The 15702-nt window shown below is 47.9% G+C and overlaps 5 protein-coding genes across 5 annotated transcripts; 2 read left to right on the top strand and 3 right to left on the bottom strand.

Annotated features, from left to right (window-relative positions):
* Positions 1–89: 89 nt before the first annotated feature.
* LAJ45_03622 (uncharacterized protein) lies at positions 90–503 on the top strand (the record flags this gene model as incomplete). The annotated part of the gene is made up of 1 exon (XM_046113207.1): positions 90–503. One exon carries the CDS (start codon positions 90–92, stop codon positions 501–503), a length of 414 nt encoding a protein of 137 aa, XP_045973500.1.
* A 1771-nt stretch (positions 504–2274) lies between these two features.
* Positions 2275–2598, bottom strand: LAJ45_03621 (uncharacterized protein; the record flags this gene model as incomplete). Its single annotated transcript, XM_046113206.1, has 2 exons — positions 2275–2439; positions 2530–2598. 2 exons carry the CDS (start codon positions 2596–2598, stop codon positions 2275–2277), a joined length of 234 nt encoding a protein of 77 aa, XP_045973499.1.
* A 1950-nt stretch (positions 2599–4548) lies between these two features.
* LAJ45_03620 (uncharacterized protein) lies at positions 4549–5441 on the top strand (the record flags this gene model as incomplete). The annotated part of the gene is made up of 2 exons (XM_046113205.1): positions 4549–5036; positions 5099–5441. 2 exons carry the CDS (start codon positions 4549–4551, stop codon positions 5439–5441), a joined length of 831 nt encoding a protein of 276 aa, XP_045973498.1.
* Positions 5442–10308: 4867 nt separating this feature from the next.
* Positions 10309–12577, bottom strand: LAJ45_03619 (uncharacterized protein; the record flags this gene model as incomplete). The annotated part of the gene is made up of 12 exons (XM_046113204.1): positions 10309–10544; positions 10653–10730; positions 10821–10904; positions 10958–11083; positions 11139–11189; positions 11259–11357; positions 11414–11464; positions 11528–11614; positions 11677–11895; positions 11958–12128; positions 12184–12321; positions 12382–12577. 12 exons carry the CDS (start codon positions 12575–12577, stop codon positions 10309–10311), a joined length of 1536 nt encoding a protein of 511 aa, XP_045973497.1.
* A 2033-nt stretch (positions 12578–14610) lies between these two features.
* LAJ45_03618 (uncharacterized protein) lies at positions 14611–15009 on the bottom strand (the record flags this gene model as incomplete). The annotated part of the gene is made up of 1 exon (XM_046113203.1): positions 14611–15009. The coding sequence occupies one exon, from the start codon at positions 15007–15009 to the stop codon at positions 14611–14613; it is 399 nt and encodes a 132-aa protein (XP_045973496.1).
* Positions 15010–15702: the final 693 nt, after the last annotated feature.

The following is a 15702-nucleotide window of genomic DNA, read 5'->3' as shown; positions in this document are numbered from 1 at the left end:
GGCTCTTCCCTAAAATACTCAGCAATCATTCCGGAACTAAGTTATCAACAACACTGCCAAACTTGAAACTCTCAAAACACTCACCCACCATGTCATACACCGCAGACCAACAAGAACGTTCGCACCATGTCGTGCCCTTACCCAAGCTGACAGTGCTGCAGTACGGCTTCAGCATCGGCAAGGACGTCCGCACGATGGACTACTGCCATGACAACTACACCGCATACATCGAAGGTGTGCAGGAAGACTTAGCAGCAGGAGATGCGCCACTGCCTGCAGAAGAGTCTATTGGCTTCCTGGAGACAATCCTGGAAGCTGGGCTTCAGGTTAAGAAGAATCTTCTTTTTGATAAAGAAATCTTGCCTGTGATGCGAAGCGTTTACCGGGAGGTCGATGACCAGGTCGGGGTGTCTACCCAGTCTACGGAGATTGAGAGGGGGTTAACTTGTATGCACCTGATTGAGATGGGCGTCAGGCAGGAGATTGCAAGGCTGTGTAGTTAGGTGCGGTAGGTGTAGTAGGTGCTCGTTATTATTACCTGTAAAGTTGTTCGTGCTATTTGTTTTCTCTATCATTGCAAAATGATTTTGTTGTGAGGTGTAAGTAAAGTCCTATACGGTGTAACTTTGTGTTAATACAAGTGTGTCAAGGTCCTTCTAAATTTTGCCCTATATGAAAATAAATCTTTACTATTTACGAAATAGAACGATCAATATCAAAAATGAGATTAGCCTTTGAAGGTACGTCCCTAAACGATGTTGCGTACTATAATTCTCATGTCCGGAGATAGCTCCGGATATAGACATCCAGAGTATGTAGATTCCATGTATATTTAAACGGATGTGCCGACACCACGGTGAACTAAGGCAACTTGCTTCCCATGTAGGGACAGTAGAGTAGACTCCTCCTAGGCGACGTAGAGCCATGTATTTCAACAATAAAAAGCCCACGCAGCTTATGAAGATACATCACTCAAGACGGCATAATGTTCAAGCTGCTGGAGAACAAAAATACTCCCCATGCGGGGATAGCAAAACCACCGGAAATAAAAAGACTTTTGGATAACGCATGCTCAAGAATATCAAGAGCTGTGGAAGGTGTCGGAGACCGATGGATAGAGCAGAGGCTAGGTGAAAGTATTATCCATTGTCTCCTTTCCTCCGGGTGTTTTCAACCCCCCCTCCCCCAAGTTGTAGCATTCGCCCCAGATCGATTTTTGTGAATTGTCAAAGAGCTGGCGATGGAGCTAAATAGACAGGTTCAAGGTGTATTCCACTGGTAGAAGCCTTACATGCGGGTTGGAGTACCATGTGTATTTAAGTGGTGGGTGTGAGGGGTGAGGGGTGAGGGGTGACGTGGGTGATGAAGGACAGCAACAGAAAATAAGGGCGCTAGGTGTTCTTGTGCAGCAAGCCTAAATGTTCCCATGTACTGTAGCAGAGTCGGAAAAAAAACCGCGGTGGCCTTTACCACAAAGAAGACGTGATGTTGCCGAACACCCCGGTCAGTGTGACTGAATCACAACTTATCACTCGTATTCTATACCCAACTGAACACATTTCCCGAGCTGAGTCGCTGCAGACTCTGCTACCTAGTCAGAGTTTGTTCTCTAACAAAGTCCGATGTTCCATACATGTACATCGGGGATGGACTCAAGCAGTCCTTTCTAGCCTGGGGACTACCGAAGTCTGGTAAAGCTTAGGAAGCAAAGGTGCCCAGCGCGTTGTTTGAACAACACGTCTCGTCGCATGGTATTCCACGACCACCCGTCAGTAGCACAGAGTAATGAAGCAGGTTATTCATTATATTAGTGCTGCGATCCACTTTACATGCCAACGTCAACAGTTCCGGGAGAGAGCGACGAAGCCAGGCGGAGGTCTAATTCTGCTGAGTTGCTATTTGTCGATAACAGCGACAGTTATTTTTGCTCTATAGTCCTACGTCCTCCACTGCCGCTTCTACGCCCAAATCATAGACCCTAGGCTATGAGAAGCTAAGTCGTCCTTCGGATAAAATAGGAGCTGGGGGGGTTATTTGCCAAGAATATGGCGCCTGCCCTAGGTGCAGGAGAACGGTGAGATAGCGGTGAATGCTGCGAGTCGGGAAGGAAGAAGCCCAAGACGCCCCGAAGGAAAAACGGATAACGAGCGTGGGAAGTCCGTGGATGAGAGGGTTACTGGAGGTGTGTGAAGGCCTCGACACCGCGACGGAAATGGCCCCGCCCAAATCCCAGAGGTTGGTAGACACTCTTCTCCATTTCCTACCTTGCGTCTTTCAAAGTAGCTGAAATTTCTTTGTAGCATTTTGCCTGGCTAATACCCTCCCAGTACCGGTATTTAGAGTCGACATACCACCTCCGAACGATCTCGGAAGCGCTGGGGAATAGTTTAGGTTACGATATTGACCTGACGGTTGAGTAACACTATCTCCAGTCGGTATCTAGAGTTTGATTTCATCCGGGGATCAGTGAAGGTAAGTCTTGCGTCTCCAACGGGTGCCTCGTTGGGAGGAAATTGTAGTTAAACCTACCGTGTTACTGTAGGTCGGGATAGAAAAGAGGTAGTCTTGCACCATTCCGTGGTCAGTAACTTCCGCCATATGTGGCATAAACTGTGGTTCTGGCAGGGAGCGCAGGAAGGACACAAATGGATGTGGCCAATCGGAAGCGGCCGGCGGTAAAGGTGAAACGATGCAGGTATTGCCAGATGTCTAGGTCGTGATTCCAGAGATCCGAGAAATGGGAGGTGGGGACATACAGTTGTTTATAATGCTACCCCAAACACCCCATCCAGGTGCAAGGCAGCAATTGTGGATTCTCCGTCCCGTTATACATGGACCATGTGTTTGGTCGACTGGTATCTATTATCTATATGTCTTGACATGGGGTGTGCAGGATGCGGCCTTGCCGTCTCCGTTTGTTACTCCACTCCCGCGCTAGGCTAGTGGGGTGGAACGTAATGCAGTGTTCCCCGAGGATTCCGCGGTTGCGCGATGTACTGTAACAGACATCGCTATCAGACATCGATAAAAGTAGAGCCGCGAGGACGCGATTTTTGGGCCACTGTTTTCCCTTTTTCGGGCAAGTTAGCCGACTACTAAATAGGTGTCAAACACATTGCAAAGGTTACGTGGTTGCAATAAGTGAAGGATATGTGTTGGTTTCGGGAGCTATAGGTACAGCGGAGGAAGCCTGTTCAAGCCTGCTCCTCTCACCATTCCTCATCTGAGTGATAGAGTGCAGCGACAGAGTCAGAACATTGTTCGGGAGACCTATCCAGAAAATAAGGGCCAACGACCCGGGGCGCTCGAAGGTTTGGCGCTGGATCATTGAGGTGACAGACCTCTCTCCTAGGGTTTGAGTTTGAGACCAGAAGAAATAGCTGTTCAAGTTGTTGGATCTGAGCAAGGATCCGACCGGGGGTTGTGGTAAGCTTATTTCAGCCTCATCCCTTGGCGCCCACTTGATCCCGCGCTTGGCTCTGATCGTTGCGGTTTTCAAGATACCGCCAAAACTAGAAAAATTGGCTATCCGGCCAGGGATTATCGCTCGAGTGATTGGTTGAATGGCATCGGTCTGCATCAGAAGTTTCCCACACAAGTAATTTTGATCTCTGGAAGCTAGCCAATTTTTCTAGTTATGGCGGTATTGATCGTTACCACGCTTTGGGGACCCGAATCTACTTTGTGGAGCAGATAATTTCCAGCAGCGCAAGAAAACGCTTCAAAATGAACAGAGAGTGTTGGCGCTGTCAACCGGCGTCTTCCGGTGCCCAGATTCTAAGCGAGAGCGGGATGCAGGGGGACGGGTTCATGGGAATTAAAACCTTGCTGTCGGCTATGGAAACCTTCTCTCGACGACTTGTCTCTCACACGCGACGTGTGGAGATTTGATACAGAACACCTGATGAATATGGAAAGCCATGCTGTCGATCGATGGCTGGTAATCGTCGGTCAGAGTCGGGTTATTTCTGTTATTTTATTTTTTTATCTTCGAAAAGTTGTTTAATCGGTTATGAGCATGAGCTGAAGAATTTGAAGCACTGCATTCCACTATCAAGATGTCAACAATGATATAACCGATAACTATTTATTTACAACGTCACTCCTACTCAGGAAATTACATCATTCATCCCGAAGCCTGCGGAATCGATCTCAAAGAAAGCGCCTCCGACTGCCTGCCTTCCTCACCTGACAAATACGGGGAGCACTGCGAGCAAGACATCCCATACCCTATATTTCAGTCAACTGTCCCACATCGGCATGCGGCGCAGCCCTTCATTCGGTCTCAGTCGCTTATCCGAACCGGTTACGTCGCCTAGGCATGGTTGTGCTTTTACTCTGTGTTGGTAATGGCAGCTATTCGCTAGATATTGGCGATGTTGTGGCTCTTGGGTGCAGACGCAGGCGCAAGCCACGCTGCATTGGGAGTTTTTTTGTTTGAATTTTGAAAACTCACAAATGTGGTTTCCTGGAAAAGTTTGGTTTTCTTCTGGAGTTGGTTAGTTCACGGTGAAAAACATCTTGCTCCAGGGCAGCAGAGAAATCAAAATGGCTGTCCCCGACTTCCGGATGAAAAAAGTGCACTTTAGGGCCTTGATAGATAGGGCTCATTCCGATCTTTGTCTCTCGGAAATTCCAGCCACGTCTTCAGCACTTCAAAGGCGCAATGAGCGCATTCTCAAACCTGGTCCCAATGTCTCAACGTGCGATTCCACCAAGAATAACCAAACACGAGCCACCCGAACTGCACGTACCCGTCCCTCATCAACCCCAGCCTCCTCCCACCACACCACCGGCATCATCTGCCTCATTGTCGCTCAGCCGCATATGCCAAGACCCTCCCTCGCACCACGGCTGGTTATAAACACCCTCCACACCCCAACACACTCATCTCCTTTTTCTTCTCTCCTGCTTCCGCAACATCTACACCAGGCTCTTCCGCACACATACACAATGCAGCTCCTCAACACACTCCCTCTCGCTCTCCTTACACTCGCTACCACCTTCTCTGGCGTCTCCGCCAACTGGTTCTATGCGTAAGCCCACTCCCACCATCATCTCTTCCCCCTCAGCCGCAGCTAACACCGACGAAAAACAGCCGCCAGGAAGCCAACACGACAATATCCGGCACAAATACCACAATCACTACAAATGGCACTCTCACAAACAGCACCCTCGGCTACAACAGCACCACCGCCATCTGCGACGACCCAGACAGGCGTGCCGAGTGCTGCGATGTGTACCCCGATGCCATGAACTGTCCTGTTGGCCCGACCCTCGAGAATACGAGCACATATGATGCCGGCGGTGGCGTGGTGGATGACCATAGTGGTAACACTATTCCGGAGGAGAAGGGGGCGGCGGCTGGGAGGGGGGTTGATGTGACTGTGGTGGCAGGGGTGGTTATGGTTGTGGGTGTGGGGATTGGGGCGTGGTTGTAGGGTAGATGGCAGATTGGAATGGGAAATGTAGTGATGTCGGAAGAGGCTTTTATGGTGCTTTTTCTTGTAGGGTCCCTTTTATGGTGTAATGATAGGGGTGTTTTATCTTCTTGTAGTTCATAATACCATTGGCCGTTCTCTTCTGGGGTTAAAGTATTCATGTGGCCGTGCATAATGCTCCAGTTCGTGATCGCTGGTGTGAGATGCCCACAGGATACAATATACCTAGGGATACCCGTATTCACCCATATCAAAAGGCCATTGGAGCTCTCGCGTTTACTAATGCGATGTTTACATATTAAGTACTGTAAACACCCATTAAGCTTTGTTCACCGGAATTACTGCACAAGAACCACATGTCCATCCTAACACATATGCCGGAGCGATATGGCGGGTTATGTAAACTATCCGGGCGAGACTGCTGGGTAACACTCGTGCTCCCCCCTCGGGGGGGGGGGGGGGGAAGTGCCGCTTCGCTTTCCACAACCGAGTATCGTGAGAACGTACCTTGAGACAGTGATAACACACAACACAATGTCAAGTATCTATCGACAGCACCAGTATTACGAGCAGTGAAGAGTCTATCGAGATCTGAATATATATCTCAGCCAGACCGCATGACTGCGCAAGGACCACGCCTCTCCCGAGTTCCGAATCCCAACCGGCGGAAGTGACGTCGAAATAAACATGGACAATGTGTCCATGCACGCCGCCGCCATCACTGTACATGGTAGGAAGTAAGGGTCGATGATGAAATGAAACGTGGGTCTGATATCAACGCAGGGTTAGGGTTCTGGAATGTGGTGTGTATTTTTAGATTACATGAAAGCGCGTGCAGCTTCGTGCTCCGGGTGATGGAGGGGGGGTGTTGGAAGGGTATAAAGGGATATGTATAATAGGGCATTGGAAGAAAAAGCTGCTAGATTAGATCGACATTTCATCGCCTTGTGAAGTTCGCTTTAGAGGTTTCCGAAGCGGGTAGAAAGGGTGGGATTCAGAGACTGGGGCATGGGACTCGGTTCCGTAGGCTTGCACGCGCTCATAAATTAACAGAACCTTCCTCCCAAAACTTAGTACTTGAAGATTACACTGCTGGTAATAAGGCGGATGGAGGAGAAGGCGCGGTGCCGTAATATTCATTTACCCCCCCACCCCTTGTTTTCGCCTCCGGTTTCTGAGTTGTCAGAAACAAACAGTGAGCCGGAGAGGGCTGATAGTCCTTAAGTTCTGAGCAGACCTAGGCCAAGGTAGAAACGAAAGAATCTCAATACGTACTCACGAGACCTCACAACCCACCACCACCACACTAGCGCGGATTCACCGAACTTAGTGCGGGTGTTTTGCTGAATACTCAGTGTTTAGCGCTATCCCATGAACCGTAGCAACGGAGTTGAGGACCCAATCGGGTGATGATATCAACGGCCCTATCCTCACTCGCACTTTGTCAACCAACACCCAAAGAAAGTTATGTCATTATACTGTATGTATGATGAAGTAGGTAGCAATTATAATATTAATAATAAGAGTTCGAAATTAGAGGGGTTCTTGAGTGTATAAATTGAACAGTTGGGAAGGGTGATTTTCCATACAAAATAATTGAACAGCAGCGATATCATTCAATTTGCCCACCATGGCCTCTAGAGCTCTACACCCCCGTAATCTTAATCTTTCCCACTCGATAGACACACCTGAGAAAGACCCAGAAGTACCTGCCTCCGAAGGGAAAAGATATAAGCCTACAAAGATACCCAAAATCCCGGTCACCAGATCTCACTCACCACCCCCATTGAAGAATACACTCCCTAAATCAACCCCTTTCTCACCTATTAGACACTCAAAACCTCCTAGAGTGGCACAGAATCTTCTCCCATGCCAGTTGCAACAGTCAAAAGTTATTGAGCCCAGTACAATTGTCAATCTTTTCCTCACCGAAACTTTGATGTCAGAAATTGCATTCAATACCAATTGCTATTCTACAACAAAGGATCCTGTACTAGAGGGATGTGGGTGGAGGCCAGTGTTTTTAGAAAAAATGAAGACATGGTTCGGAATCATTATTTACATGTGAGTTTGCCATATGCGAGCCGTGGAAGACTACTGGAAAAATAATGGTCTTTATCCGTTGCATCATATTAGAGATTACATGTCTCTTAGGCGCTTCGAACAAATCCGGAGATATTTTCATGTTTCACATCCCAAGGCACCAAAGGAAACTCCATCAGGACGAGGTCTTTGGCACTCAAAAGTTGACCCCCTCCTGGATCAATTACGGACTGCATCACGAAAGTACCGATGTCCACCAACAAAGGTGTCAATTGATGAAACTATGATACAATGCACTGGTCATTCTGAGGACACGCACAAAATGCCTAGTAAGCCAATTGATCAAGGTTATAAGTTCCATTGCTATGCAGCTGCCGGTTATGTTTTTGATTTTTTCCCGACATCGAACCATTCTGGCACTGACCCAATACCGTCCTCTGAGTTTCCCGAAGTGGATGAGATGAGCACTACTAGCCGATTAGTTTTTCACCTCATGTAACGCAATTGTGACGAGTATGGCCTGGATCAATCTTTTGATGTTTTTATGGATAATTTTTATACAAATTTACCCCTCTTTTCCGCACTCAGAATACGCTTTGTAGTTGGAGCATGTGGAACGGCCTGCTCCAACTCTAAAGACTTCCCTACCGAACTGTCAATACCTAAAAATTCGAAATTACCATATCACTGGAGGATGTCACTTGTTGTCAATGGCGTTGCTGTCATGCTTTGGATGGATTCAGCGCCTATACTAGTCATGACTACTATGCATCCTACTACTGGCCTCTCCTCTGAAATATTTGCAGATCGAAAAACACCGGGTCCGAAAATCATCAATGCGGTAGGTGTAGAAACATCGGATTTCTGGCCGGAAGAGGCGCAGTGGAAAGCAAATCTTCCAATTCCATTATGCATATATGATTATAATTTCAATATGAATGGTGTTGATATTCCAGACCAACTCCGGTCCTATTATGCTACACATATGATATCAAGAAGAACTTGATATCCAATTTTCTTCTAGGTATTAGATACAATACTTATTAATTCCTATATCATATACGGAGATCATGCAAGTGCGGAAAAGGACTTATCTCATAAGGAATTTAGGATGCCCGTGCGGGTTGGTTGGGATTTGATATTGAAAGACGTTGTGCAGAAGAGAAAGAAACCACCCACAACTCAAAAGCAAAACCAGAAAAAGACTCGGCACATAAGCGAACACTCTACTGATGCACCCCGTCCCTTTCAGCATGGTAAACACCTTCCTGTTCATGTTGATGAGCGGAGAGACTGCGTTCAATGCAGGTCGTCCAGTAGACTAGAAAAGGACTCAAAGAAAAGGGTTGTTGGTAGAACTAGGTATAAATGCTTAACATGTGATCAGCCTCTTTGTCTTAGTAGTGATCGCAATTGTTTTATTCCCTTTCATTCCTCTGTAACTATGTAATTCGTTGAATAAAACTCTATATAATTCGAACCCGTGGTTGTGATACGCGCGTGGGCACCTGTTGTAAAGGACCCGATTGTGACCTCAACGGGCTACGGTTTATGGGATAAGATTCTCTTCTCGGATCTCTCTTCTTTTGATATACATCGTAGATCTCATTATCGTTGAGGGACTCATTTTCGAAAGATATTCACAGGATATCACTCGTTTTACATTGATGAAGGTCATTCCCAAGAACCAAGGTTTTTTGTTTTTTTTGTTTAATTCATTGATTGCATTTGCGAAGCAAGGTTTTCCTATGGGCTGGAGGAAAAGCTGACTCATAACTGAATGGGTTTTGATTAAAAAGTGAAGAAGTCTCAGTGAAGCTATGGAACGTTTATGGGATCCTGACGTAAGGTATAATCGTGGCATTGTCATTTCCGTGACGGTGTCTGGGACATATAGGCCGCTGGTGCGGACAGGCCACATGCAATGCCGACAGGTATAACATGTGGCAAGACAAGTATCTCTGAGCGTAAGCTCCAGAAGATCACTCTGCGCACCAACTGAGGTCCTTTTTCCTCCGCCCCCCTCGCCTAATCCATTGAAACTGAGGTCCTTAAGTTCCCTTGGTGGTGTGTACCTCTTGATTGGTCAACACCTCGACGTCCTGCTATCTTGAGTTGCGACAAGACTTTAGGTATTATTCATATCTGAGTCATGCTCTTGCTCTCCCTACACATACATTTTCCGAAACTGAAATTGGGAGTCTGGAGAGGAAAAATCACTTGGGCAAATATGTATACAGTTTGTGACATCATTTCGCACAACGGCCGCCCCGGTGGTGGAGCCATAAAGTCCCGGAGATGTTTACCTCGACTAGGCTCTACCTATCAACCACTTCCGCTACCAAACTACCACGGAAGAACTGTCGTAGTACAGGTTTCGGATCCATCTGTCTTTGTGAAGTATATCTTCAGCCCATCCCTTGAAATCCTATATGTTGGGAGATATATTTCTCGGAGGGGGGCAGGGCTAAGACCTCGCCTAGCATGATAAAGCAGGTCGCGAGATTTAGGACTATAAAGCGGACGATCATAGACTGGGTGCGATTCTTAACGGTTCTAGGATCGGGAACTATAGCTAGAAAGAATACGGTATCAATGTGGGTTAGGGTTAGAGCGCCAAGATCGGCCTGCGTCTTTACCTCCGCAAGTCAACAACTCTATGCAAAGCCAGCAGTCGCGAGAAGGAAAAGAGTAAAACTCCGAATTTCTCTCTCGCAATCAACTTTCGTTGTTTTTTTTGGCCACTCTTAACAAAGGTCACACCCCATCTACATTCAACTTCCCCGCCATCAAGTACACATAACACCAAAAGCTAGCTGCAGGGCTAACCAGACCTACCCTGGTTCCTATTCTCCTCAGCGATCCTCTCGATGTGCATCTCCATCTGCCTCCTGCGCGTTCTGGCCGCGAGCCGCCCCTCCAATGAATAATCCCTCGTAGTGGTGGCGACATACTGCGGCAGGGTATCAGACGGAATCCGAGGAGGACCTCCGTAGGGTGAGCGCTGGGCGGTCCAGGAGTGGGGAAGGCTAGTAGCGCGGCCGCGTGGGACTGTCACAGCTGAGGGATATTAGTATGGATGGATTATTGAGAAGGAGGAGGGGAGGGAAGAAGGGGGGGGGGGTGTGAATGTAGTTGGCGGCTGGGGATGAAGGAAGGGTGACTTACAGCGGCCGTTGATACTCATTTGTTGTGTGTATGGTCCGCCACGACGGGTAGCGGGAGAAGCTTGAAGACGGTTGTTCGCTACGCTCTACCCGTTAATATTTGCTGGAATTTCGAAAGACCCAGAGAATGGGGAGGTGCATTGCAGAAGAGAGGGATAAAAGGGCTTACCTGGTTGGTGGTCATCGAGATCAAGAACGATAGGGTCACGAGCCGTATTTCCGGGAGCCTGAAGATTGGGAATCGGTTCCGGAGCTGCTGATGTATTTCAGCCACCTGAATCACGTTTTTGATGGACGGCCACTTACTCTTCTGGACGGCATTACCAGAAAAACCAAGGGTACTACGATTGAACCCAGTGTTCATAAAAGGGCTGTTCTTGGTAATTATTTTGCCGTCATCCAACCTATTGTGCTGTGTGTAACCTTTGGGTGCTGTAGCATGGGAAGTAAGTGTGGGTGAAAATATTCACAATCGAGAGGAGCATACAATGGGTCTGGACCGATCCGGGAGCGAAAGGGTCACTAGCAGGTACGGAACCTATAAATTCTGCGTGTCAGCGACACCCTCGGAGCACATGAAAAGAAACTACGGTGAACGGAAACTCACCACTGCCAGCAAGGGGGCCAAGCACCTGATTGGAAAATGCGATAGCCTCGTCCAGCATGGCTTCAATCTCACCCTTCGTAAGGTCAAGATTGACACTTCCTATGCATTCGTCGGATTAGTTCCGGAGATAGTTCATCATGGGACGAAGCATATACCATACAGGCCCACATCCTCGGTATTATCAGGATCGAAAGCAAGATTTAGTGCTATATTATTTTTTAGTCCTTGTGTTATCGGATCACGCTATGTATATACTACTAGATGCATACCGTCGTTGTTCCAGCCGTTATCAAGGCCGCCGAGATCTTCAGTGGCATTCCCGCCGGGATTGTCAACAAAATCGAAAGAAAGATTGGCTGGTTCCTCACAGCACCAGTTTAGATTTTTATCTATCTGGAATCGGGGCGGAAGACCCTACCAAATCCCTCGGCACTGGAATCACCTCCTAGAAATTGATCATTTTCTTGTTCAGCCGAGGGCGGAGGAGCAACAGGATAAGCAGGCTCGATGGCTGAAACTGTGTTAGAGACATGGTTAACTATTGCGGTAGGGCATTCATGTCGAGCTCCAGAGGGCCCCATTCCCAGTGTGCAGTGTGATCGGTCTCCAATAGAGAATAAGGACACACTGTCCGAATCTGGGGGTAGCCTGTGTTAGATGAGATAATGCTAATACAGATACGGCGCGGGGGAGGCTCACCGTCTGCACCAGGATGTTGTTCATCAAGATAACCCAGTAGAATCTCAAGCCCTTCGTCGGGTTCGGAGGTGGGTGCGTGCTCACCTTGGATTAGATCGAGGAATGACCAGCTCAAACCTACTAGGGCTGGGTGCACCGGCTCATCTTCAGTGGAACCGGCTGGCAGAGTGTCTTGATGGGGTTAAGAAAGTAAGATAAAACCGAGATGCGGGATGCTGAAACTAACCATCGAATACTGTAGCCTGGTGCTCCTGACTATCTGCAGCACTCCCACCAGGGATAATGGCTGGCGGAGATGCGGCTGTCTCCACCGCAGACCTCATATCTATCAGAGCACCCGGAGAGACCATCATAGAAAGCAGTGCTACAATAAACGGGTTGATTAGTAGCCTGGAAAACGAAGGAAAGAATGCTGGATACCCACCATCACGGGCTGCACGAATTCCTTCTTTGGCGGCTTCATTTTGAATATCCAGATTGTCAAGGTCGACAAGAATACGGGAAAGAATGGAGATCTTCTCAAAGAGCTTTTTGCGCGCATCTGGGTCCTCCATACTGAGATGAAAGCAGAACTCTGTGATGGATGATGGCGGGAGAGTGGAGCTGCTGATGGAAGACATGGAGAGCCTGCGAGAGAAAGCCCCCTTTGCTTGTGAGCATTTCGGCCGCGAAGATTTGCGGATGTGTGCTCAATGGTGATTGCAAAGGCTGTCGTATGGGGGGCATGGCTACATGTATATTCTCCCATAGAATGGATGAGCAGGGATGTTGATGGCCTGGGGTATGCAGGCAACGTTCCCTTGACTAGCCATATATTATTGTTGGCCGTATTCCTCCTTTTTTTCCAATCAATTGTGATTCATTGAGACCTGAAGACGTAATCCCAAACCGATCAGGCTCGCAGCGCGTGGGCTGATGTGACAAGTACATTCTCCTGAGAGCTAGTGATAAGAGGCTCGAATATCAAATGATATGTGATGTCGATTTTGAGATACGTCTTTTGTCTTTTGATTACTGAAGGATTCGGTTCGGCTCACCCTTAAGCCCAGGTTGTCCCTCCTCTGTTATGTACTTGTGCAATAATACATGTAGTATGGAGCTCTAACTCTGAAACGTAGAGAGATATGCTGTTATGTAATTTATATTCTCTCCTCTTTTATAAATCCTGGCGAAGACTGTACATATGCTTCCCTCTGTCCTGTTTACTTCCTGCTCCCCACCGGGTTATATGAGACGAACCTGTTCTGATCCGTTGACCAAGACGTATATTTGGTCAAGTGTGCGCCCTATCGAGCAAGATGATGGACGGGGCGACCCCTTGGCCAAATGGGCGTCTTGATGGATTATTGACCCAATGATCAAGTGGCAATTTCCGGCGTATACTTTACGCTAGATAATATTTCCCTCCAGCGAGTTTGTCAATTAGTTCAGATACCTCGAAGTGCCTCTCCCTCGTGTGATCCATGCCTTTGCTTGCTCGTAAAAAGATATTCTAGGTGATGCCTCGAGGTGCTTCAGCTCATGGCTCCGGGCTGATAGTGCCCATATTTGGATTCGCCAAAACAATATTTTCTTGGAATAAATGATTAACTAAACCTCGAGCATGCTTACCTCGTTGACCCCCATGCCTTGGGCTCCTCGAGGCAGTGCTCTCGTCCCTACGCCCTGGGTGCCAATACGTACTTTTCGAATATGGGTGTACTTGATCCTTGGGGTAGAGATATTACGCAAGCTTGTTTAATGGGGCGCCCTATTCATCATAACATGGGCATTTTGAAGGGATCACCCTATCCATCAATCCTGAGGAATTGTGCGCGCACTTGACCAAATCGACGTCTTGGTCAACGGATCGGAACAAACCCTTTCAAGAACGAGGCACCCTCATCCCGCGCTTCATTTCAAAGGTCAGTACGACAGGCTTGGATGAAATTTGCTTTTCCGAATATATTCCCTTCGAAAGTAAGATGTGTATTCCTCCAGGATTACATCAAAGGTAAACCCTAGCACTGGAGGCCTTGATATCAGTGTCTAATATTGATGGATCCATATTTTCAATTCTGTGTGCACGAGGTCATTGAGATCCTCGAAGCATATATCCTAGAATGTCGTGTAATGGGTGCTAGCTCCTTGGAAGGCTAGAATATGTAAACGCCTGAGATAGGGAGAATTTGTGTTAGGGGCCACCACCACTCCATATAAATGACCCCTGCACTGAGTAGCTGAATTTCCTGGTTTTTTTAGTTGGTAAACGAGTAAATCCACCGTCTAGCCCTGTCCGCGACATCTAGCCCTGTCCACGATGGTCTCCCGAGTATGAATCTATCATTAGTTATAAGGAGGGGAGACATGGTATTGAGATATCTTGCTGTTTGGTCGCTGATGAATTCTCAATTTGTGGAGGTGATTTTGACACAGACGGGAAATGAAGGATGAAAGCATTTAAGACATGACGTTCAAACAAGCTTTCGTCCCCTGGCTTCTGTCTACGTATCGGTAAATCCCGCTGGTGGCACCGAGCGATAATACATTCAGTTAGATCAAGATGGCCCGTGCATGAAAACAACGCTAGAGTTACATGGAGACTATAACTCAAGACAACTACATGTACTCCCCAACCACTACTCCATTGTTTCTTTATTGACCACACAACAGGCTACAGATCATTTTTCCTCTCTTCCCCAACCCAACACCCCTTCGCGATGCGATACCTCCCCTCGACCTTTCCTCCCTCCACACCGCCTTCCACAGCTCTCCGCTGACGCAGCGCCCTCCTCTTCCCCCATCCGCTCTCCATATCCCCCAACGCCGCCCTCGCCTTCACAACCTTGTCCCACGCCGTCTCAACCTTCAACCACTGCGCTTCCTTCGCCTTTGCCACTCCCGCGAGCATCGTAGACAATAATGCACGCCTAGTTTCGTCCTCGAGGTTCGCCAGGTCGGCGGTGAGCTTAGTTTGGAGCTTGTCGAGGGCGGTCCAGAGAATGAGGAGGGGGTCGCACGCCTTGAGGGCATCGAGGAGATGGGCGGTCATTGCGCTGTAGGTTGGTGGCATTGCCGTGGGGGAAGTTTCTACGGAGGTGGGTTAGAGGGAGGTCGAGGGGGAGGGGGGGAAGGCTTACAGTATTGTTTTTTGACAGCCGTTGTCGTATGGGTTGTATGTGGTGGGTGAAGGGAAGGAGGAATTGTGTGGGATTAGACGAGGCATACTGTTGCGGCAAACATGTTACTGGAAATGGCTAATGGGAAAATCGGTATGAGTGGAGCCTAGGTTGATAGATCTCCACATAGAATTGCCTCCTCACCTTTGCATTTCGCAACGCTAGCAAGACATATCCAGTGGGGGTTGGACGCTCATGTACAAAGGAAATACCCTATCGACGATGGTTTTTAAAGGCATAAGTCTACGGGGGCACTGGAGATTAGAGCTCTGAAGGGAGAAACCATGAGGATGAGGATTCAACTCGGGCCCCGTGGTTCTTCCGTCGATACCTGGTGTCAGTCATATCGAGGAAGCTCAAGGGTATAGCTCTTAGATAACACCTACATCAGTTTCCAGGTATCTGAAACGAGGCAAGCATCTTTTGAGGATAACAATAATTCACTGGCGCAGGCTTCAAAGGAACCAGCGGGACCCCTAACCCTATCGAGGCAATCTCCATTGAAAGCAGATTGATATAGCACTAGCTGCCGGGAATTGAAACCACGGAATCCCAGAATCATTGTCTTTCAATAGACATTATACTAT

Source organism: Morchella importuna (assembly GCF_003444635.1).
Source record: "Morchella importuna strain M04M26 chromosome Unknown Morimp01GS008, whole genome shotgun sequence".
NCBI lineage: Eukaryota > Fungi > Ascomycota > Pezizomycetes > Pezizales > Morchellaceae > Morchella > Morchella importuna.
Note: the sequence above shows the minus strand (reverse complement) of the source record. Positions and strands in the feature narration are given on the sequence as shown.